Genomic DNA, 21,963 nt, shown 5'->3' on the forward strand with positions numbered 1-21,963 from the left:
GTACGGTGTTCGGTTGGTGTCCAGCAGCCGACGCCCTGCAGCCGATGTCCAGCCACTGATGTCCTGCAGTTGACGTCCTCTCAAACGTTCAGCGCTGCTGTCCTGGATGCACGGGGACGAATGGTGATTCTGTACAGGTGAAAGCCTTCAGACGTAAACTGGACTTTGGCCGCAGCTCCTCTTCCTCCTGCTGCTCCTCGTCTTCTCCTGCGGTGCATTCAGTGTGTGAGAAAACGAGTGGAAACAACAGGCGCCGAGCCTGTTGGAGTAATTGACATTTCATTGAAATGTCAGAGCGGTGCGGCTGTGTGTGCGTCGTCATGGGCGCCGCGTTCAGCTGCTGCCAAGGAGACTTTAATTAATGATGATAATAGTAATTATTCCAAGAAAAATGTGGAAGGATTCACTTTGTCCGCTCTCTCCGTCCTCCTTTATCTCTTCCTCTGTGCTGCCCTTTAATCTGTCACTCATTTCCACACACACACACACACACACACACACACACACATGCAGATGCTGAGATGTAACTGGAGGTCTTTCCTCGCGTTCTGCCGCCGCTCTGAACATCAATTACATCGTCGTTTTGACTTCATATCACTGAATTAGCATGTCACCGTGACGATAACACACACACACACACACACACACACGCCACTGAATGACGCTAACATTTTGTGCTTGTGGTGGACGTGTCAGGATGCATTCTGGGAGATGTGTCTGAAATGACGATGGTGGTGGTGGCGGTGGTTGGCTTGTAGCCAAGCTCATGGACAGGATGTCCAGCTGCAGGGTGGACAGATGATGAGGTCTTGTCAGCGTCATCAGACTGTGATGTGTGTCCTTCACGGTGCAATGAGACGGACGTCGCCGGCCGGCCGTCTCTGTCCTCTTCCTGTCACGTGGTCCGATCTGCTCCTCTCTAGTCGCGTTCCAGCTTGGTCTCTCTGTCTAACAGCCACAGACGAAGTGGTGTTTGTCTCCCGTCTGTTGACTTTCAGCATCGTGTCGAGAATGTTCTGGCTTTGACAGGAAGCGGCTTTTGAGTTTGGCTGTGGGACAATGTTCAGGTCAGAGGTGGAACTTGGTCGTGTGGTTCAGTTGTGAAGGGTTTTTTGATTTTAACATGTGGGAACAGTAAAACAAGGCAGCTCTCGGGGCCGGACCTGGGCCGTTGTGTTAGAACTGGACTCTGCACGTTGAGAATTAAAGTGTTAGAAGCTCCCAAAGGTCTTGAAAGGGATGGAAGAAAATCCTGAGGAAAGAATACTCAAGAGAGAAACCAGCAGAAACCAAAGCAGAGGAGGACGTGTGGTTTGTCCACCAGGACGAAGACCAGCTGCTGCTGGATTCTGTAGACTCAACTGAACCGTCACTGAGCATTCAGGGGTCAGGTCCAGCGTTCAGGTCCAGCGTTCAGGGGTCTGGTCCAGCGTTCAGGAGTCTGGTCCAGTGTTCAGGTCCAGCGTTCAGGGGTCTGGTCCAGTGTTCAGGTCCAGCGTTCAGGGGTCTGGTCCAGCGTTCAGGTCCAGCGTTCAGGTCCAGTGTTCAGGAGTCTGGTCCAGCGTTCAGGAGTCTGGTCCAGCGTTCAGGTCCAGCGTTCAGGAGTCTGGTCCAGCGTTCAGGTCCAGCGTTCAGGGGTCTGGTCCAGCGTTCAGGTCCAGCGTTCAGGGGTCTGGTCCAGGGTGAACCAGCTTCCTGGACATGTTTTCCAGGGTTGATGAGATTCTTTATGAAGGGGGGGGGGGGGGGGGTCTGTTTCAGAGGTCTCCTGTAAACACACACACACACACACACACACACACACACACACACACACACACACACACACACACACACACACACACTGTAATATCGCGTATTCACACACAGAGAGACACCAAAAAGACGCTGTGTGTTTTGCTGCCTGGTTGACGACACACTTTAATGAGGCTGCTGCTGCATGCTGATGAGGTGGAGGCAGCGTTCAGGGTCGTGTAGATGGCGGATGTTGGACCTTCTGCAGAACCAACAACATTTCAATGGCTGCACAGCATGAAGCATCAAAGGTCCGTCAGGTCTCAGGTCCTTAAACGCCTCACGTCAGAAACCTGAAGCTGAACAGGAGCCAAAGGGCCTGAAGGGGGCAGCAGGTCTGTCTGATCTGTCTGAGAGCGAGGCTCGCTGGGCGTCTGCGATCATAACCGACGGTGATCTGCTGCTGTGCACAGGCTGTCTGATGGGCTGCTGTGGGAGTTTGAAGCATGAAGCTGTGAGCAGCACTTTTATTTCTTATCAAGTAATTCATGACGCGGCTTCATGCTTCATGCAAAAACCACTTTGTTGATTTCTCTGTTACGTCCTAAAACGACGTCCTTGGATTCAGAGCAGATTGTCAGCCTCGTCACCAGCAGGCGTCCAGAACCAGAACGCCCTCCACAGACGAGTTTGAGTCGTGTGATCTGATCAGAACAAGAGATTCTGCTTCAACGCCAGCAGACAGATTCAGGATCTAAACCTTCAACACTGAAGCTTCAAAGTGAATTAACTCGACTGAATCATGAGCAGCATCGGCCGCTCTACCTTGCAGCCCTCCAGCGTAGAGCTCTGATATTCAGAGTCCGCTCGGTCCGGGTTCAGCTCAGGCCGGGCTCTAATGTGGAGGAGGCCACCACGCTGCACCGCCATGTTTCTACAGCTGCCCAGTACAGACAATAACTCTGACACACTCATGTTTTTGGGTGTTTAGGGGAGGGTGTACAGTTGTTTGCAGTCTGTTGTCTCACCACTAGATGGCACTGCACCCTCCACACTGGCCCTTTACCTCGGCACTGTGGTTTCCTGAAGACACCACATTGATCTGCTTTGTTGATCTGCTCGTTGTGTAAAAATCAGCATTAGCTGAAATGAAAAGTTTGCTCACTGTGAATGCTGCGTTCACAGCATGTCGTGACCGCAGTCCAAAGGCAGATTCTTCATAAAACAAACCCGGCGCTTCAATGTGGAACCAAACAAACATGGCTGCTTCACCTCACCTGAAGCCCATGAACTGAGGTCAGAAAGCCTAAATGTAATAAATATAATGCAGTGTTTTGAACCGACCGCGCGGTCGAACAGCTCCTGAACGCCTCACAGATCTTTCGCCCACATGATGTGACGAGCTTTAACATTTGACCCTTCGAGGTCACACATTATCTGCTCTTTTTGACACTTCCAGAAACATCCGCGCTGTTCTGATCTTCATCCTTTGTTGTATTCGTCATTGTTCAGTTCGACTCATTAATCTCTCGACATCAAGTGTCACTAAATATGAGCCGAATATTATAATGCAATCAGCCACAGTCACAAGACCCTGCTGTGTGTGTGTGTGTGTGTGTGTGTGTGTGTGTGTGTGTGTGTGTGTGTGTGTGTGTGTGAGATCGGTATGCAGATAGATGCTGAGCTGTTTCATTACCTGACACACACACACACACGCATGTGTTTACTGGTGATTAGCTAGTTTAGCATGCTAACACGCTCAACCACATGAAATAAAGGCCTCCAAATAAGGTGATGGTCCTTAGAAAACATGTGGGAGCAAATTATCACAGCAAATGATATTGAATAGATCATTTTTATTTTTTCAAATTCCCACAAATTAATCTCAATTTTAGATCCTTAAGGCTAATCGTTAGCTCTATAACAACTCAAAAAGATGGAAAATGCATCATTTCAACAAGCGGCCTGTATCCTAGGTGCATTCTGGTGGTTCTTTCAGTTGACATATGACACAAACAAAATATTTTCATATATGGAATAAACATGTACAGAAACAATAAGAAACAAATCTGAAATGCCAATAAACGGAATCATATCTAACATGATAAGCTGAGTGAAACAGTGAACATCTCTGCTGCCCTGTTTGCTCTGCAGATTCACAGACTGTCTGTCAGATTTTAGATTTGTGGCAAGCTAACAAAATAACAAGAATGGTAGTGGTTGTGTACTCTGTCAGTCACACACACACACACACACACACACACACACACACACACACACACACACACACACACACACACACACACACTCACACACACGTCTCACTGCAAGTGCAAAATAAAAGAGGTCAGCTGGTTAGCTAGCAGCTCCTCCTCTTGCTGTCTGACGTACACACACACAAACACTGGCGTGCTAGCCGCTGATAAACGCTAAATGCGCTAAATAGCGCTAATGGTACAGTGTTCAAATTACTGCGATCCGTTACAGATGCGAGAAAAACCCTGAAGGACTTACCTTCAAGATGATTCAGCCGCTCCTGCCTCCACTGAACCTGACCGCCGCCGTCATCTTCGCACGCGTCCTGTAAACATTACACCTGGTAAACAGCAGCATGTTAGCATTGTCATTTAGCTGTCACATCAATGGCGGCCGAGGTCAGAAAAGGACAAAAGAACTGCTCAGCAGGTCGTGAACTGTCGTTTGTTTGATAAAAATGTGCCACAGAACCAAAACCAGGAGCTCGATTGTTAATATGAAGAATGCTGAGATCAGAGTAGACAAGAGACCAGAGTGACAGACAAGAGTGTGTGTGTGTGCGTGTGTGTGTGTGTGCGCATGTGCGCGTGTGCATCGGTATCTTTCCATCAGAAACATGGCCGCCGCCTCTTTGGGCTCTTTAATATTGCAGCTCGCAGCAGGAGGCCGGCCGCCGCCGTCTGCGTCTCGGCTCGCTGCGTCTCCGCTGCAGCTCTTCATCCAGCCGCTCTGTCCTTTAACGAGTCCAACATCACGTCCACATGCACGTGAGAGACCGCTGGCTGCAGTAGCAGGTGCAGGCGGGAGGTCAGGTGAGGCCTCGTGGTTGGCTGCCTGCAGGTTTTTCACACAGCTTCAACACGAAGAAGAGATGTTGGTTTTTAAAGAAGACCTTCTTCATGTGAAAGCAGATGATTTCATGAAGGCTCTGAATTAAAGATGTTTTCCTGCTGTGAGTCTTTATTAATAATGATCAGCCGCAGCAGCCTTGATGTGAACCATTGATGGCTGATGATGTGCTCAGACCTCAGGCTTCAACACGACCTGCTGCCTTTGATTATTTCTGATACTTTTTTATATAATTACACTTCATTTAATGTGATATAAGACACCTGATTGGCTGTTTTGTCGCTATGCTAGCCATACACGGCTAATACACAACACCAGTCCTGCTAGCTGACTGTCATGGCTTCAGCTTCCTGTTAGCGTGTTTCCTGCTCATCGTGACATCTCCTGTCACTCAGGACGCTGTCGCGCCCACTCACCTGCCTGCTCACCTGTTTGCTTTAGCTGCTGCCTGCCTGTTTTCAGCGTCAGTCCACCACTCGAGTCCAGATTGGACTGTACGGACAAAAGTCAAAGCAGTGTCTCAGTTAGTTTGTGAGGACGAGCTCTCTGATGATGAAGGTCAAACTGAAGAGACATCACAGGACAAACAAGCTGCAGTGGACGAGCTGCAGGATGACGTGAACGCTCCTCAGTGGAGTTGGACGCTCATCCCGACAGACAGTGAGCTGCAGCAGGTTTGTGCTAAGCTAATGCTAAGAGGCTGAACCTCCTTCAGAAGGAGAACGGGTGAAGGAGAGCCTTGCTCCTGCTGTGGAGTCAGTTGGTCTGAATCATCCACAGAGACAAAGGAGAACCTGACTGTCCTCGTTGGTGGACGTTACCTCGAACGCCTCAGAGCTGAAGCTGAAGCTCGCTGTAGTTTCAGAGTTTCTGTTGGCACGTTTGAGCTGAAACTACTTTTCTCTTCTTCTACTGATTATGATGCGTTCCTTCTTCTTCTTCTTCTTCTGCTTCTTCTCCTTCTTCTGCTTCCTCTTGTCCTTCTGCTTCTTTTTCCTCTTCTTCTTCCTCCTCTTCTTCCTCCTCCTCTTCTCTGTCTGCTGTAAGGCCACCGGCTCGTCTTATAGACTGTTACATAAAGCTGTTATATAAGCAGCTGACAGACAGGCGGGGCGACCGAGCTATAGTACGGCTGAGGTGAGAGAGAGACCCATGCGAGTGGGAGAGGAGGAGGAGGAGGAGGAGGAGGAGGAGGAGGAGGAGGAGGAGGACAGGAAACGTTGGGAGGCTGTGTGTTCACGTTGACTCGTCTTCACACTGCAGAGACGGTTAATGTGGTTTGTGATGTGTTGTTCTTCATCTCCATGAACACACACTGTAGTTTATTCTGACCCAGTCACACACACACACACACACACACACACACACACACACACACACACACACACACACAGATTCATCCGCCACTGAAAGTAGTCCCAACAGATGCAGCTGCTTTAAATGTGAAACTCTTTGTTTCTTGACCACAGACAGGAAGTCAGACACATGGACTGACATGTTGGTGGTTTGAGGGTAAATCTGAGATTTGTTGATGTTAATAAAAATATAAAAACACCAACCAGGTGGATGAAAGCTCCATCATCCTCCAGAACAGAGAAAACAGCCCAAAGCACAATGTGAAGACTGTATTTACAGTGAAGTGTGTTCATGCTGCTGCAGCTGTTATCCCTGCATCTATGCTCTGTGTGTGTGTGTGTGTGTGTGTGTGTGTGTGTGTGTGTGTGTGTGTGTGTGGGCGGAGGAAGATGTGAGTGTTCTACATCCCAGAGCAAAGTTAGTGTAAGAGAGTGTGTGAGACGGAGAGAAAGCATGTGAGCATTACATCCCCGGGCAGTGTGTGTGCGCGCGTGTGTGCGTGCGTGTGTGTGTGTGTGTGTGTGTGTGTGTGTGTGTGTGTGTGTGTGTGTGTGTGTGTGTGTGTGCGTTTGTGTGCGTGTGTGTGCGTGTGTGTGCGTGTGTGTGTGTGCGCACGTGTGTGCGTGTGTGTGTGCGCACGTGTGTGCGTGTGTGTGTGTGTGTGTGTGTGTGTGTGTGCGTTTGTGTGCGTGTGTGTGCGTGTGTGTGTGTGTGTGTGTGTGTGCGCACGTGTGTGTGTGTGTGTGTGTGTGTGCGCACGTGTGTGCGTGTGTGTGTGTGTGTGTGTGTGTGCGCATGTGTGTGTGCGTTTGTGTGCGTGTGTGTGTGTGTGTGTGTGTGTGTGTGTGTGTGTGTGTGTGTGCGTGCGTGTGTGTGTGTGTGCGTGTGTGTGTGTGTGTGTGTGTCTCATGTAAGGAGGATCCATGCATTAGTTATCAGCTCAGCTCTGATTTCCCTGTTTCTGCTCACAGCTCCGACTGATGAAACATTGCTAACACAGCACACTGTGGTGTGTGTGCGTGTGTGTGTGTGTGTGTGTGTGTGTGTGATCTGAATGGTTCTCATGTCTTGTATTGTCAAAATGAGTTATATAATAATAATAATGTTTTGTTTTAGGAACATTTGTAGACAGAAGAACAAAAATCTGCTAACTTTCGACCAACGTTGAGTCCAAAAATGGCGGCTCCTTGAAGAACTAAAGAAACGTGAACAAACTGTGGAAGAAATAAAGACTGAGACGGCTTCTTGGTCACTGAGGAGGACGTAGACATTAAGATAAACCAGACATCAGAGGCTACAGCCATGCTAGCAGCTCTGTGAGGCTGGACTGGACACAGTGGTGCTTTGTGCTCAACGCTAATATCAGAATGCTAACATGCTAATCTTAGCTTAGCGTATTAGCCTGCTACTGAGGAGAATACAGAGAGGCAGAGACACGAGAGAAAAGATAACGATGAATACAAACACAGAGCGACTGGAACCAAGAGACGGACATGAACACAGAGAGAGATAAGATCCATGTACCGAGCAGCAGGCGTCTGTGTGTGGACGGACTGAGGAAACCGTGTCCAGTACATGTGTTTAGCATAGCTTAGCACAAAGACTGGAAGCAGAGGGAAACTGCTAGCCTAGCCCCATCGCAAGAGAAAGAAAATCCATCTTCCAACAACTTCAAGGGTCTGGCTCAGTTGGACCGGGTCTGGTCCAGTCTGGCTCAGTTGGACCGGGTCTGGTCCAGTCTGGCTCAGCCGGGCCGGGTCTGGTCCAGTCTGGCTCAGTTGGACCGGGTCTGGTCCAGTCTGGCTCAGCCGGGCCGGGTCTGGTCCAGTCTGGCTCAGTTGGACCGGGTCTGGTCCAGTCTGGCTCAGTTGGACCAGGTCTGGTCTTCAGCTTCCGTCACTGTCAGTCGTTCTTGTGAGGACTCTTTAAACTTGTGTGTGTCTGTGACTGACGTTGGCGACTGATGATGTCACTTGCGTGTCATCAGAGAGAGGCGTACCTGGAGATAAACACCTTCACCTGGACCTCAGGTTCATTCAGGTTCAGCTCCATCCAGCATCTCACCAAACTCTGAACTTTTTCCTCTGTTTCTGATATTTTCAGCTCACATCAGCACATCAGCAGCTCCAGCTGCTGGCAGGCGTCCATGTTTGCTTTGGTGCAGGAACATGTGACAGGTGGCGTTGGCGTGGGATGTTCGGGGTCGTCTACCTGCGGCGCTCCACAGGTGTCCACTGATTTCACAGGTATTTGCTGACTCGTCAGCTTCAAACTTCACTTCATGTTTCTGCGTTTTCATGCATCAGAATGAACGATCGTGTGTGTGCGTGCGTGCGTGCGTGCGTGCGTGCGTGCGTGCGTGCGTGCGTGCGTGTGTGTGTGTGTGTGTGCGGCAGCCTTCCAGCTGCTGTGTAAATCATCTGTATGAGGCTTTCAGAGAGTGAGCGAGATTTACCCTTTAATACAGCTGTGTAAATCACCCACTTTATTACAATATATACTTCTGTGTGTGAGTGTGTATATCTGCCTCAGTGTGTGTGTGTGTGTGTGTGTGTGTGTGCACTTGTGTGTCACACAGAGGAAAGCTCAGAGACTTATAGTCACTGATAGAAAGCTTAATGCTCCAATCACCATTTCTGTCTCCTAATGCTCACCCGTTCACTTTAATGGCAGGCAGGCAGGCGTGTGTGTGTGTGTGTGTGTGTGTGTGTGTGTGTGTGTGTGTGTGTGTGTGTGTGTGTGTGTGTGTGTGTGTGTGTGTGTGTGTGTGTGTGTGTGTGTGTGTGTGTGTGTCTTCCCTCTAGCATCTCTTAATGCCACCATCCATCGTACAGTTTTATGGCAGCAGGCAGACAGGAAATGCAATAGAGACGGAGGTTAGCGAGGCAAAGCTGCATCCACATGATGCTGCACTCACCTGGTGTCACCCCACACACACGCACACACACACACGCACACACACACACACACACACACCAGCGCAGGCTGAACCACAGGAGCCCGCAGGGAAGCAGTCGGAGCAGGCTGCCCTCTATCAGTCAGTGCGTTTGTTCAGGGTGGGGTCAGTCAGTTTGACCTCCGTCACAGCACACCTGTACCTCTGCTCCCATGAAACACCTGCTGTGAGGGGGGAGGAGGAGGAGGAGGAGGAGGAGGAGGAGGTCAAAGTCCCACCCGATCATCAACATCTGCGTGAGAAAATTTAATTCTTCGATGAAACGTCAAACCAGCCGAGGACAAAACCTGAAGGAGAGACGTCAACTACGACTCCCAAGGTGCATTTCACTGACAGACGTCCAATCGCAGAGCTTCAAATTCTGCACAGTTTAATCTGTGTCAATATTGAACAGAATGGAGGCACTCATCTCAGCCACACTAAAGAAGGTCTGGAACACTGCCAGAGAATCACACACACACACGCACGCACGCACACACACATGCACACACACACACACACACACACACACACACACACACACACACACACACACACACACACACACACACACACACACAGTATATACATATTCCCCTGCTAAGCACACTGTTTGTCTTTTTGGCCTCCACACTGAAGATTTCAGACACTAATTGGGGTAGCAGCTGTGTGTGTGTGTGTGTGTGTGTGTGTGTGTGTGTGTGTGTGTGTGTGTGTGCGTGTGTGTGTGTGTGCGTGCATGCGTGCATGCGTGCATGCGTGCATGCGTACGTGTGTGATGTGTTTTTGTTGCCTACTGGGGACATCCTCCAGCATACAGCCTGACCTTGCTGGAACCAGTCCTCGTCGTGGGGACCAGATCTCGGTCCTAATGAGGCTCCATGTCAGTGACAGCTGGGGTTAAACTGTCCACAGTGAGTGTGTCCTAACAATGACGGTCAGGTCAACGAGTGTGTGTGTGTGTGTGTGTGTGTGTGTGTGTGTGTGTGTCTGTGTGTGTGTCAGACTGAGTTATAATAATGATTCCATCAGTAGTAAAAGCTTGTCAGGGGTTTAAATTCACTGTTCCACAGAAATACTTTATCTCCCCTCTGGACCACACACACACACACACACACACACACACACACACACACACACAGCTGTGTACCTCTGCAGACAGCGATGGTCGTACTTAGCAGCCGTCTGTCGGTGACTTTGCTGAGGTTTTCGCTGCTTTGCTAAAATCCAACAAACTCCAAAGATTTCCAGCATTTTAAGACACTTTAGGGTAGAGAGTGACCATGAGGACAGAAAGACAGAGAGGGACAGCATGCACCTAAGGTCCTTCATGGAAAGATGGTTGGTTCATGTCTGAAGGTCATTGTAGAGCCGATCAGTCGTCAAACCCCAAAGACAAATGTCCAGACACCGAGAAAGGAGTGGACAGATTGTTAGCTAACGTGGAAGCTAACAGTCCTGCTTTGTCCTCGTCCTCACGGGATCACCTGACGTCTCAGAGAAGGACCTCGTGGCTGTTTGGAGCTAAAGCCACAGCAGAAGACGCTCCGGCGTCCTGACTGAATGTCTCCACACAGACACCCCCCCCCAGCAGCACTCTGACTGTGAAATGTGTGGGTGAGCTGTGTGACGGATCAGTGATGTTACTGCAGAGTCCACACGAGGAGCTAACACAGTCTGTGTGTGTGTGTGTGTGTGTGTGTGTGTGTGTGTGTGTGTGTGTGTGTGTGTGTGTGTGTGGAGTGCACGTGTGTGTGCGTGTGTGCATGTGTGTGTGGGTCCTGTTCAGGCGTGTTAACCACTCGCCTCTCTGTGTTTCTGATGTGTGTTTGATGCACAGCCAAGAATAACACAGCTGTCTGCTTCATGTCTGCGTCTCGTCTGAACTTAGGTAACATCAGCTGATGGCGGACAAGCGTCCACAGAGAGGACGGCGAGCCAGGCCGAGGACTTCCATCCGGACCGGCCTCGGGCTGCGCTCACCGCCTGATCCGCGGCGTGCCACGATTCCCTGCAGCTCAAATAAATAACACACGTCACCTGCATCGTGTGACTGAAGGAGGGAGAGGCCGGACTCGTTTGGACCGGAGGACGAGTGAAACCTGGAATCTTTGTCGTGATCAAAACGCGTCGTGGTTTCCAGGTGCTGGTCCAGGTGCTGGTCCAGGTGCTGGTCCAGATGCTGGTCCCGGTGCTGATCCAGGTGCTGATCCTGGTGCTGCTGCTGGAGGAGGAGGAGGAGGAGGAGGAGGAGGAGGCTGCACATACCTCCAGATCACATCACCTTTATTCAGGTTTGACTTGAACTGAGGCCACGTGTGTTTCTGCTTTGATGAGGTGTCACCTGGACGTCTGCAGCGTCTCTGTGAGGGACGGTGTCACACCTGTCCACAGGTGGAGGGGCAGCAGTGTCATCTCTGAGAACACGACATGTCTGATCATATTAATACAACATGCTGACTTTACAGGTGAGGTGATTCTGGATCTGTGCGTCTGATTGATAACTGATCACAAACATCGATCACATGAGACGAGGTGGAGCAGCTGCTGCACCTGTCAGACGTCTGAGCGGTCCACCTCCACCTGAGCACAGGTAGGCTGCGTCCCACACCGTCTCTCTGTCTGTGTTTGTCTCTCTCTCTCTGTGTCTGTCTGTCTGTCTGTCTGTCTGTCTGTCTGTCTGTCTGTTTCTCTCTCTGTCTGTCTGTGTGTCTCTGTCTCTGTCTCTGTCTGTCTCTCTCTCTTTAGGAGCCATTTTGGACTCAGTTCATCTTGGGTGCACCACACATGGTCAAGTCAACTGAAAGACAAAACTTCCGGTCCAGATTATCAAAATAAAAGCATCATGTGTTACATTTCTTGGCTTGTTGTCAAACTGCAGACTGAACATTTGAACTCTTTTCAAGGAAAATCAGAGTTTAACATTAAACAACGTTAACGTTGATTCACATCGTGTGTGTTTCATGCTGCCAGGCTGAAGCTGACGGTTTGATCTCAGTGGCTGCGTTTCCCCACAATGCACCGAGACATCTCAGAAGTGAAGTGAAGTGAAGGAGAGTCCAATGACCACAAAGAGACGTGTCAGTCTGGGGTCTTGGTCCTCTGTTGGGGGGGGGGGGTCTTCTTTGTGTGTCTCAGGGCGACTGAATGTTTTGTATGTTTAACGTTTATTTTACATTCATGACACTGAAAACATAAGTATGTTTATTTTTGTTTACATGTGTCCTGACGGCTGCACAACAGTCACCATAAAGAAAGAAAACAGATCCTGGATCAGCTCAATGCTTTACGCTCAGCAAAGATGATGACTGAAATGATTCAGTCTGGACATTCACTGTGGACAGTCTACAGTGAAGACTGACAGTGTCTTCATTTCATTAATTTCCCCTTAATTAAACAGACATGTCCCAAAGGTCACATTTGAGGGTCTCTGACGCTCTCATTCGAGTGGACAGTGAGATGTTTTTTAATGTCTCCTCTGACGGCACGTTTAGAGACACTGAGTGTCCAGAAAGACAGTCAGCCATCTTTGACTTGAGAGTAACGACACAGTGAGCCAGCAGAGGACGCGAGCAGGCGTTTTATTTTGAAAGAGGAGGCGGGTGATTCCGTGCAGCTTGACGCATCATCCTGCCTGCTTGTCCCCAGCAGCCCCGACCGGAGAGAGAGAGGACGAGGCGGCGGAGAGCTGCTGCGAGCCTCAGACAGAGGGAGAGCCGGGAGAGGAGAGCTGGGCTGCGGGCTGTTTGCGCGCCTCCAGCCCCCTGTTTGTGACCGCTGCCTGCGGCCTGGTGTGGAGCTATCCGCGGGCTGTGACTGCGAGTGACCCCGGGCCGAGCCGCCGCCGCCGCCGCTGCCGCCCCGCATGGCTCCGGATCCGCTGGGAACTTCTCCGTAGAGCCGTGCGGGTCTGCTGCGTTTTGGAGGAGGGGGAGGAGGAGGGGGCTGCTGGCTGGATTATTACACACACACACACACACACACACACACACACACACACACACACACACACACACACACACACACACACACACACACACACAAAAGCCCAGTGGACAAAAACGGTCCCGGAGTCCGGGCCTGGCTGCGGGTCGTGGTTTTACGCAGCGTCCCTCTGCGCTTCTTAACTTGTCTTTTAAATGTTGGAGGAGGATCCGGAGGACAGCAGGACTCGACCCGGCGGCGCAGCGGCGACCGTCTCCAACTAGAGGGAATATGTGGCTCTCCTGGCTGACCTGTGCACTTCTGCTGGGAACTTTGTGTGCAGGTAAAGAGCCGGCCTCGCGCCTCTGCTGCGGGTTTGTGGGTGAAAGGGCTGCAGGTTGCAACACTGCAGCCTGCAAACACCAGAGTACTACCAGAGTACTACCAGAGTACTACCAGAGTACTACGAAGCCCCTGTGAGGCGTGTTTCACACGCTGATCCGCGCATTTCAGGAGTCGCGTGCGCTGAACGCGCTGCTAGTACGCCGCTTCCTCAGTCATCACAGCTTCTCTTTACAGACACACTCATGGTGCGTGTTTGTCCGCCACAGCCCGCAGATATTCAGGTCGTTTTTAGAGGGTTCCCCGGACCTGGTCATGCCTGGGAGCTGTGTGTGGTGCAGCTGGAGTGTTTCCAGCAGCAGCAGCAGCAGCAGCAGCAGCACATGGTGGAGGAGGATTCATGGTGGACTGATGGAGAAACGTTCACAACATCAGGACTGAGGTTCGCTGAGACCCGGTGCGGCTGCTGCTGCTGCTGCTGCTGCTGCCGCCGCCGCTGCTGCTGCGCTGCACAGCAGAGGTGGACTGAGGATTCTGGGTCCGTGTCCTCATTTTGCACCTGAAGCCGCCGCCGGTGCGGAGAGGCGGGATGCGGGTCTGATGGAGGACGTGGGGACACTCCGTCAGTCCGCCTCTTTGTTTGTGTATCTGCAGGAGTCACTTCAGTCCAGCTGCACCTCCGTCCACCGTCAGACGCGTGCGTGTGCGCGCGTGCTTGCAGGCTGCCGCTCTATTGTCTGCTCAGGCATGCAGGCGGATCAATAATCGATCAGCAGAGCGCCGGCAGAGAGCTAGAGCCTCTGAAATCACTGATAACCGGACGCATCGGTCGTCGTCATTGTCTCCGCTGTTTTCTCTGCACGCGCTCCGGCCGCGCGCGCTTTACTCCGACACCCGGCGCGTGGATGAATGGAGCAGCTCGGTCATGTGGCCTCGTAGTAGTGGTTGTAGTAGGAGGCGCGTGCGCGCGCGTGCAGAAAAATACTACACACGTGCACGGGCGCGATGTCAGAAATCGGTCATTCCCGTCGTGTTTTGGAGGGAAGCGTGAGCTGGAGCTCTGCTCAGGTGTTTGATTGGCTGCGATCCACCTGGACCAGTCCCCGCCCTCCTTGTGTGAGGAGCTGATCAGTGATCAGTTCGTGATGCTGGCTGGAGTCCAGGTGCGCAGCTGATCAAACTCACCTGTGTTCGTTTTACAGTACTCTGATCCGCCATTTGTTTTTTCCAATCAATCAATTCATCGTCAGATCTTCAGATTCAAGTCATCTGGTCGAAATATTCAGCTTCCTGTGAGGAAACAGGACCAGACTGCAGAGGTCAGAGGTCAAAACTACGACTTCACCATCAAAACAGTCGCTTTGATTAATCGACTAACTTTTGCCTTTGGTGGCGTATTGATATCTCTGTGACGTCATCACCGTCCTTTCATCTGATTGGTTTGATGGAGAAGTCGCTGACAGGTGGAGCAGCGATGGCTTTCATCACGCTCCTCCATCCATTTAGTTGCTTTTGTCTGATGCCTACATTTCCCACAATGCAACATGTCCACAACGCTAGAGGTTTAGAACTGAGTTTTATATTTCTGTAGTATTTCTGTGGTATTTCTGTAGTATTTCTGCAGTATTTCTGTAGTATTTCTGTAGTATTTCTGTAGTATTTCTTGTGGGACTTTGCTTCAGATCTCAGTGAGAATATTCTGACCTTGTTCTGTTTGCTGTTTTCTTCCTGATAATATTCCCATACTACACACAGATTAACACACACACACACACACACACACACACAGAGGCTGTGTGTGTGTGTGTTAATCTGTAGAACACACACATTTGCTGTACAGTACGAGCTGTGAAGGCAGCTGCAGCTACAGTCAGAACAAAGGGAACGTTTTCATCGACTCTGTGGAGAAACACTTTCCTTTACGTCCAGATCAATACACGCACACACACACACACACACGCGTGCGCGCGCACGCACGCACACACACACACACACACACACTGGCCTGATGATAAAGTCGACATGGATGCTGAAGTGATGTGGGACTTCTCATCAGTGTTCAGGGTAAATATTTCTGATCAGCTGTTCTCACTTTGATTATCAGCTGATAAACCACTGACGCCTTAAAGGGAAAGTTCACCACGTTTTGTGTGTGTGCTATATTACAGCTGAGCAGCAGTGCCTTCATGTACCATGATGCATTGCATGAGCTTCTGACGGCCGCACCAATAAAGTAAGCTAGCAGCTGGATGCTAATCTAAGCTACATGATGTCGTTAAGATAACAAATTTGTGCATTTTGATCATTTCTCTTTTACATGTAGCTACATCATGACCTCCGTCTCTCTCACACACACGCACACACACACACACACACACACACACACACACAGAACAGGCATCCATATAACAACGAAGCTAATGCTAACTGAGCCCACGCTAGGAAACAGCTGTCGTGACTCAGTGTCTTAGATGAGGCTGAACGTTCAGTGTCATCAGTCCAGCAGCCTGCGGCGTGTAATGAGCCACATTAGCCGCAGAGTACGCCAACGCCACGCTCAACAGGCTAAAATACGCAGTGAAACGTCGTCAAACATGGAAAACTTGCAGCTTCCATTCAGGTCGCGGACAGGCGGTGTCGATCCTTCCTCGAGTTCGTACTGTCACGCCGTCGTTTAAAGTTAATCGACTCATGCATTCATCATGCACTGTCACCTACCAATTAAGAGCTCAGCCAATCAGGGAGGGACACCAATTACTGCAGCACTGAGCTTCCAGGTGAGCGTTTGGCAGGAAGTATCTCAGACTCACCTGTAATCCTTTTCTTTGAACATCGGCTTGACACTGGACTCAGACTTCAGGGATCCTGTGTGCGTCTCACCTGTTGTTACCTGTGAGGTGGCGGAGGTGTGTGATGTTTGGTGCATAGAGTCATTGGTGCAGCCACGTTCGTTCAAACTCTCAGAACTTTATTGAAACCGCGCAGATGCTTCCACAGGCAGGAAATGTGTGAATTGTGGTGAAGGGTGTCTGAAATGATGCAGCAGACTTGTGGAGAATTGGAGGGACGATACAGACATAACAAACATGGAGGACACTGAGGGCTGGAGTCAGACGGTTTGTTTCTGCTGGAGGAGGAATTTAATGTGTGTGTGTGGGGGGGGGGTCTGCTCTGTCCTCCTTCAGTCTGAGCTCCTCTCAGTGAACTCCTGTCAGCCGGTTTGATGTAAATCTAAAATTAGAGGAGCTGTTGTTGTTGTGGGCCTGAATGGCTGCCCACCCTCTCACTGCGACTCCCTGCAGGGCCTGAACACCAGCAGAGGGGGTGAGCGGGGGGCACGGTGGGGGATGGGTAGCCGTAGCTACAGGCGAGATTTAAAGGACCGGTGCCTGTTTTTTTCTCCTCCCGGCTCCCCGAAGATTGATGACATGAGGTCAAGAGGAGGAGGAGGGGGAGGAGGGGGAGGAGAGGGGGAGGCGCCGGGTCGAGAGCAGACCCAGAGGGAGAAACAGAGCGCTGGTTTGAAACCAGGCTCGACGTGGTGTTCAGCCCAAGAGCTGGAGGAGTGTCTGATTTATCCTCCTGCATCAACAGCTTGTGAAGAGCAAACGTCAGCGGGAGTGTCTCACAGCAAACAGCAGGAGGCGAAGACGCACCGAGGAGCTGAAACGACGGCCGCTTCAGTGCAGAGCGGCTCTGCTTTTTAGCCACGTTAGCGCCGCGGCTGTCTGTCTGTCCTCCACTGCGCTCCAGGCACTGAAGGGTTCTGATGAGACTCAGTTCAGACCTTCATGTTGATGCATCCTTTACTGTTCCTCCACCGTTAGCATGCTGCTGTTAGCATGCTGCTGTAAGCATCGCGTGCATCAGTCAGGTGGGTCAGACAGCATCTAACAGAACATTCTGGAGGCTGAGACTTTAATTTTACCTGAAGCAAACAGGAAGACTGATTTTCTGCATCAGCGACTGAATGCTGAGGGTTCCTCAGGCTAAAAACCACAACTGAAGGTCCAGTTTGTGCTTCTGTGATCACACCCTTGCTCGAAAAACCAGCATAGACCAGCATCATTTCCATGCTGGTCCATGCTGGTCTATGCTGTTTTATGCTGGCTTAGCTGGTGAGTCAACATAGCTATGTTGGTACACCAGCACGGTGTTGCTAATAACGCTGGTGGACCAGCATGTTGTCGCTAGTGATGCTGGTGAACCAGCATAACCAGCACGGGATGCTGGTGACCAGCATCAAAACACAACATATGCTGGTTTTTGCTGGTGGCTAGCTTTTCTGGTCTATGCTGGTTTTTCTAGCAGGGACGGCTTCGTTCAGGACGCTGCTGACGGACAGTCAGCAGGTCTGCAGGTAGAACCAATCAGCTGCGAGTCTGGATGGAGGACGAGAATCAGTGAAAGGATGGAGCCTTTGAGAGCCCATTTAAACCTGAACCTGAACAGACCACCTCAGGTCCTGCAGGTGTGACAGGCATCTCAGTCAGATACTCAGAGACTGAAGAGAAGTGTGATTTTGAACGTTTTGATGAATTGTCATTCATTCATTGGTGTGCTTTCTGTTGTTTCCCTCAGCTCTCATGTCCTGCAGTGTGTTTACTGTAATTGAGCTGCAGTGTCCACGTTTCATTCCACTCATCGCTCTCTAATGTATGACTGTAGCTCAGCTGACCTGCTTTCTCAGCGATCAATACTGTGGGTACCCTCCCCTCACACACACACACACACACACACACACACACACACACACACACACACACACACACACACACACACTCAGTGCTTCATTAGCAGGCCTGCAGAGGTTTCTTTGTGTGTTGTGCTGTGAAGGAAAGGGAAGACGCTCACGTGTCCTGCGGTAAAGCAGTTTGGATGCTGCAGGCTGAGGACAGACGTCCTCTGAACCTCTGAACCTGCATCAACGCCTCGCTGCGGCCACTAAACGCACATTTAAAGGTCTTATGAACTTCCCGAGCATCAGGATTTGGTTTTCAGATTGCTCACATGAGACATGGTGGAATCAGTGTCAGCAGAAACTTGCTTAGAACAGAAACGAGCTGCAAAGCTGAGCTGCAGTTAACTGCTGTCAGAGCTCAGTGTTCCCCGATCGGAGACGTTCTCCCTGGGACGTCAGGTACTGTTAATTCAAGCTTTGACGTCATTCGGCACATAGATGCACTGAACATTAGCTGGTTAAACGTGGACATGTGTGTGTTTCTGTGGCTTCAAACAGTCGAACAAACACGCAGACCGGCGTGTCCTGATGCTCCCATTGCTTGTCTTCAATCTGCAGCATTTAGCAACCAAACAGTTTACTCATTGTTCGTTATCTGCTTTTAGTTGTTAATAAAGTTTGTCGTAGATGAATCAACGCCGACACGTCGAGCCGTGTTCAGACTTCAGAAATGATGTTTGGGTTCAGTCATGTCTGCGGGTCAGTCTGCTCGGCGTGGTGCTTTCAGGTTCTTTAGTAAAAAGATGGTGTGCAGGCATTTCAGTGTAACTGAGGTCAGTGAGGTTGTGTTTCTTCTGAAACCTTCAAGGTGATGCGTGAACTGTGCTTTTTTACTTGGAGAAATCTGAATCATCATTTTCTCCAAAATCCAAAATCCAATCTGAAACTGGTGAAATGATTGATATCAGAAATGACTCTGATCAAATTAGATCAGGAATCTAAGCAGACATATTGACACCACAGAAGAAGAGCCCGTCTGTCTGCCAGAGGTCATGAAGTCTTCTGACGGAGTTCTTCAGGGCACCTTGTCGGGTCCTTTGTGGTTCCAGGACTTGTTGGATTTTGCTGTTTGTGGTTCTTCACACTGCAGCAGCACATACCTGCAGCAGGAGGAGGCGAGCTGTCAGGGGAGGCCGGAAGAGGGGTGAGGGGACAGAGACGCACAGAGGAAGGCAGAGACAGAACACTTTGTCCTTTCTCAGTTTTAGTTGTTTTTTAAGGGATCGTCTCTGAGGAGACGCTTTGTGTCCTGCTGGAGAATCCATTTAAAATCCACTGAAGCCGTCCTTCTCATTCATGTGTTCACTTCAAACCAAATGACCTTTAGTGATCACAGGTTATTGTTTATTATGTAATAAAGTGTATTTTGTCATTCAAAGTCAAATATTGAATCACCTCAGTGCAGTCTGAATGCTCACAGAGACTTTTCATAAATTTGGCTGCTGAGCTGTGAGCAGTCTGCCAAAGAGTATAAATTAATTTTACGGCCAGGAGTGTCTTCATAACTCTCTCTGTAACACACACACACACACACACACACACACACACACACACACACACACACACACACACACACACACACACACACACACACACACGACCACTGGCAATCATAGAAAACACACACAGAGAAACTCATGAAAGTCATTAGCAGAGAGCCGGTGATGCTGTTTGTTCAGAGCGTACGAGAAGCAGCCTGCAGTCATCATCACGTTTTCAGATGGATTCTAAGCATCAGTGCAGTGACATCAGTGAATAAACATGTTCGAGGCTCTGAGGTCAGCAGTTAGCAGGCAGAGTCTTTCCCGTTTGTCCTGTAGAAATAGAGCACATTCTCAGTGATGCGTTCGAGGCTTCACAGGGTCCAGCCAGGACGTTGGACACACTGAGGCTTCACAGGGTCCAGCCAGGACGTTGGACACACTGAGGCTTCACAGGGTCCAGCCAGGACGTTGGACACACTGGTCATGAGATGACCGGACACCAAGAAGTCCTCTGAAATGCTGTCATCCTTTGGATTTTTTTGGGTTAGCTGTTCAGTTAGATGCAGCACAGTGGCACAGCAGGTAGTGCGTGTGCCTCACAGCAAGAAGGTCGCTGGTTCGATCCCCAGGCGTGTTCTTCCCGTGCATGCGTGGCTTCTCTCCGGCTTCCTCCCACAGACCAAAAACATGCTCATTAGGTTAACTGGTGACTCTAAATTGTCCTTAGGTGTGAGGCGTCAATGGTTGTCTGTCTTGTGTTTTGCGCTGTGATCGACTGGCGACCGGTTCAGGGTGTACCCCCCCTCTTGACAGCTGGGATAGGCTCCAGCCCCCCCGCAACCCCAACAAGGGATAGTCAGGTATAGACGATGGATGGATGTTCAGTTAGATTTTCTTTTTTAAAAAAAGTTCAGTCAAGGAAATTTCTCTGGAAATCAAACTCAGCAAACCACAAACGATCCGTAAGAGGACAGACATCGTCTCCGTAATCAGCACCGCAGGAGACCTCAAAGGACGAGTGTCTTCATTCATTCATTCACTTATTTATGTCGTTAAATAAGTCAGTCAGTGTTCAGCCGTGTGTGTGTGTGTGTGTGTGTGTGTGTGTGTGTGTGTGTGTGTGTGTGTGTTTGTGTATCTCTTATCTTTTGGGTCAAAGCTCACAGGCCGACAATAGAGACCAGGACACTTTATGTAGACACACACGCACACACACACACACACACACACACACACACACACACTGCAGTGATGTGTCCCGCTCCTTTCAAACGGTCCAATCAGAGTGCAGCGTTCTCTGTGGTCATGGTATAGAATAACAGCAGTAAATGGCAGAGTGTTGGTCTGCATTGTGTTTGGTCGGCTGTAAAGTTTGGTGTCTCGCTGTGACAGATGGGGGGGGGTCCACAGCTCTCTTTCATTGACAAACTGACGGCTCCCAGGGGCCCCCCTCTCCCCCTCTCCCCCTCTCCCCCTCCTCCTCCTCCACTCATTTGTTTCCCCTCTCGCCCTCCTCTCCCTCGAGGACCGGAGGAATGACTCTCTGTGCTGCCATTTGTCCCAGGATGGGGGGCCCAGTCTAGGAGAGAGTGTGTCCTGTCTGGACTCCCAGAGACGACGGGGGCAGATGTTGTCTGGACAACAACAACAACAAAACACACGCACGCACGCACGCACGCACGCACGCACACACACACGCACACACACAGTCTGGTCTGCTGCTCCTGCTGCTCCTGCTGGTCCTGCTGCTCCTGCTGGTCCTGCTGCTCCTGCTGCTCCTGCTGCTCCTGCTGCTCCTGCTGCTCCTGCTGGTCCTGCTGCTTCCTGTCCTGTAGCTGTGATTTGTTTGTGTTGCATCACACTGAACAGCTCCAGTGATCAGTCACGTGCACACTTGGCCTCGTGCACACTCACATGTGTTTTGTGGACTTGCTGAGATCTGCTGTTTTGTCTGCAGTGACATTTCTCAAATTGTGGCACGATGCAGGGTCCTCCAGGGGACAGGGAGCTCCAAAATGGTTGTAGGGGTTCTTTAAGGGGTCTCGGGATTTCAGTGGTGGTTTTAAGTGTCCCTCACAGGGTTCAAGGAGTTCTTGAAGGGGTTCCAGGAAAACACCAGTGGTTTTATTGGTCCTCAAGCAGTGTCTTTGTGTCTTTTAGGGTTTCACTGGGTTTTTGAATGTGACCCAGGGCTCCACAGGGGGTTTGGCTGTGGTCCTTAAAGGTACGATATGTCGACTTCACCACTTGTCTCATTCGAACTCTGAACAAGTTAAGGCAGCGTACCAGAAAGCTGGAATGAGGAAACGAGGAAATGCAAAGTCCCTCCTGTAGATCTGTCT

The 21,963-nt window shown here is 50.4% G+C and overlaps 1 protein-coding gene across 1 annotated transcript in view; it reads left to right on the top strand.

Annotated features, from left to right (window-relative positions):
* The first annotated feature begins 12,793 nt into the window (after window positions 1–12,793).
* acvr2ba (activin A receptor type 2Ba) overlaps window positions 12,794–21,963 on the top strand; it is a 33,217-nt gene continuing 24,047 nt past the window's right edge. Inside the window, exon 1 of the mRNA XM_070986634.1 lies at window positions 12,794–13,397. Within this exon, the coding sequence (XP_070842735.1) occupies window positions 13,346–13,397 (52 nt within the window). The 5' untranslated portion in view covers window positions 12,794–13,345. The remainder of the gene's footprint in view (window positions 13,398–21,963) is intronic.

This window comes from Chaetodon trifascialis, chromosome 18 (assembly GCF_039877785.1).
Source record: "Chaetodon trifascialis isolate fChaTrf1 chromosome 18, fChaTrf1.hap1, whole genome shotgun sequence".
Classification (NCBI taxonomy): Eukaryota; Metazoa; Chordata; class Actinopteri; order Chaetodontiformes; family Chaetodontidae; genus Chaetodon; species Chaetodon trifascialis.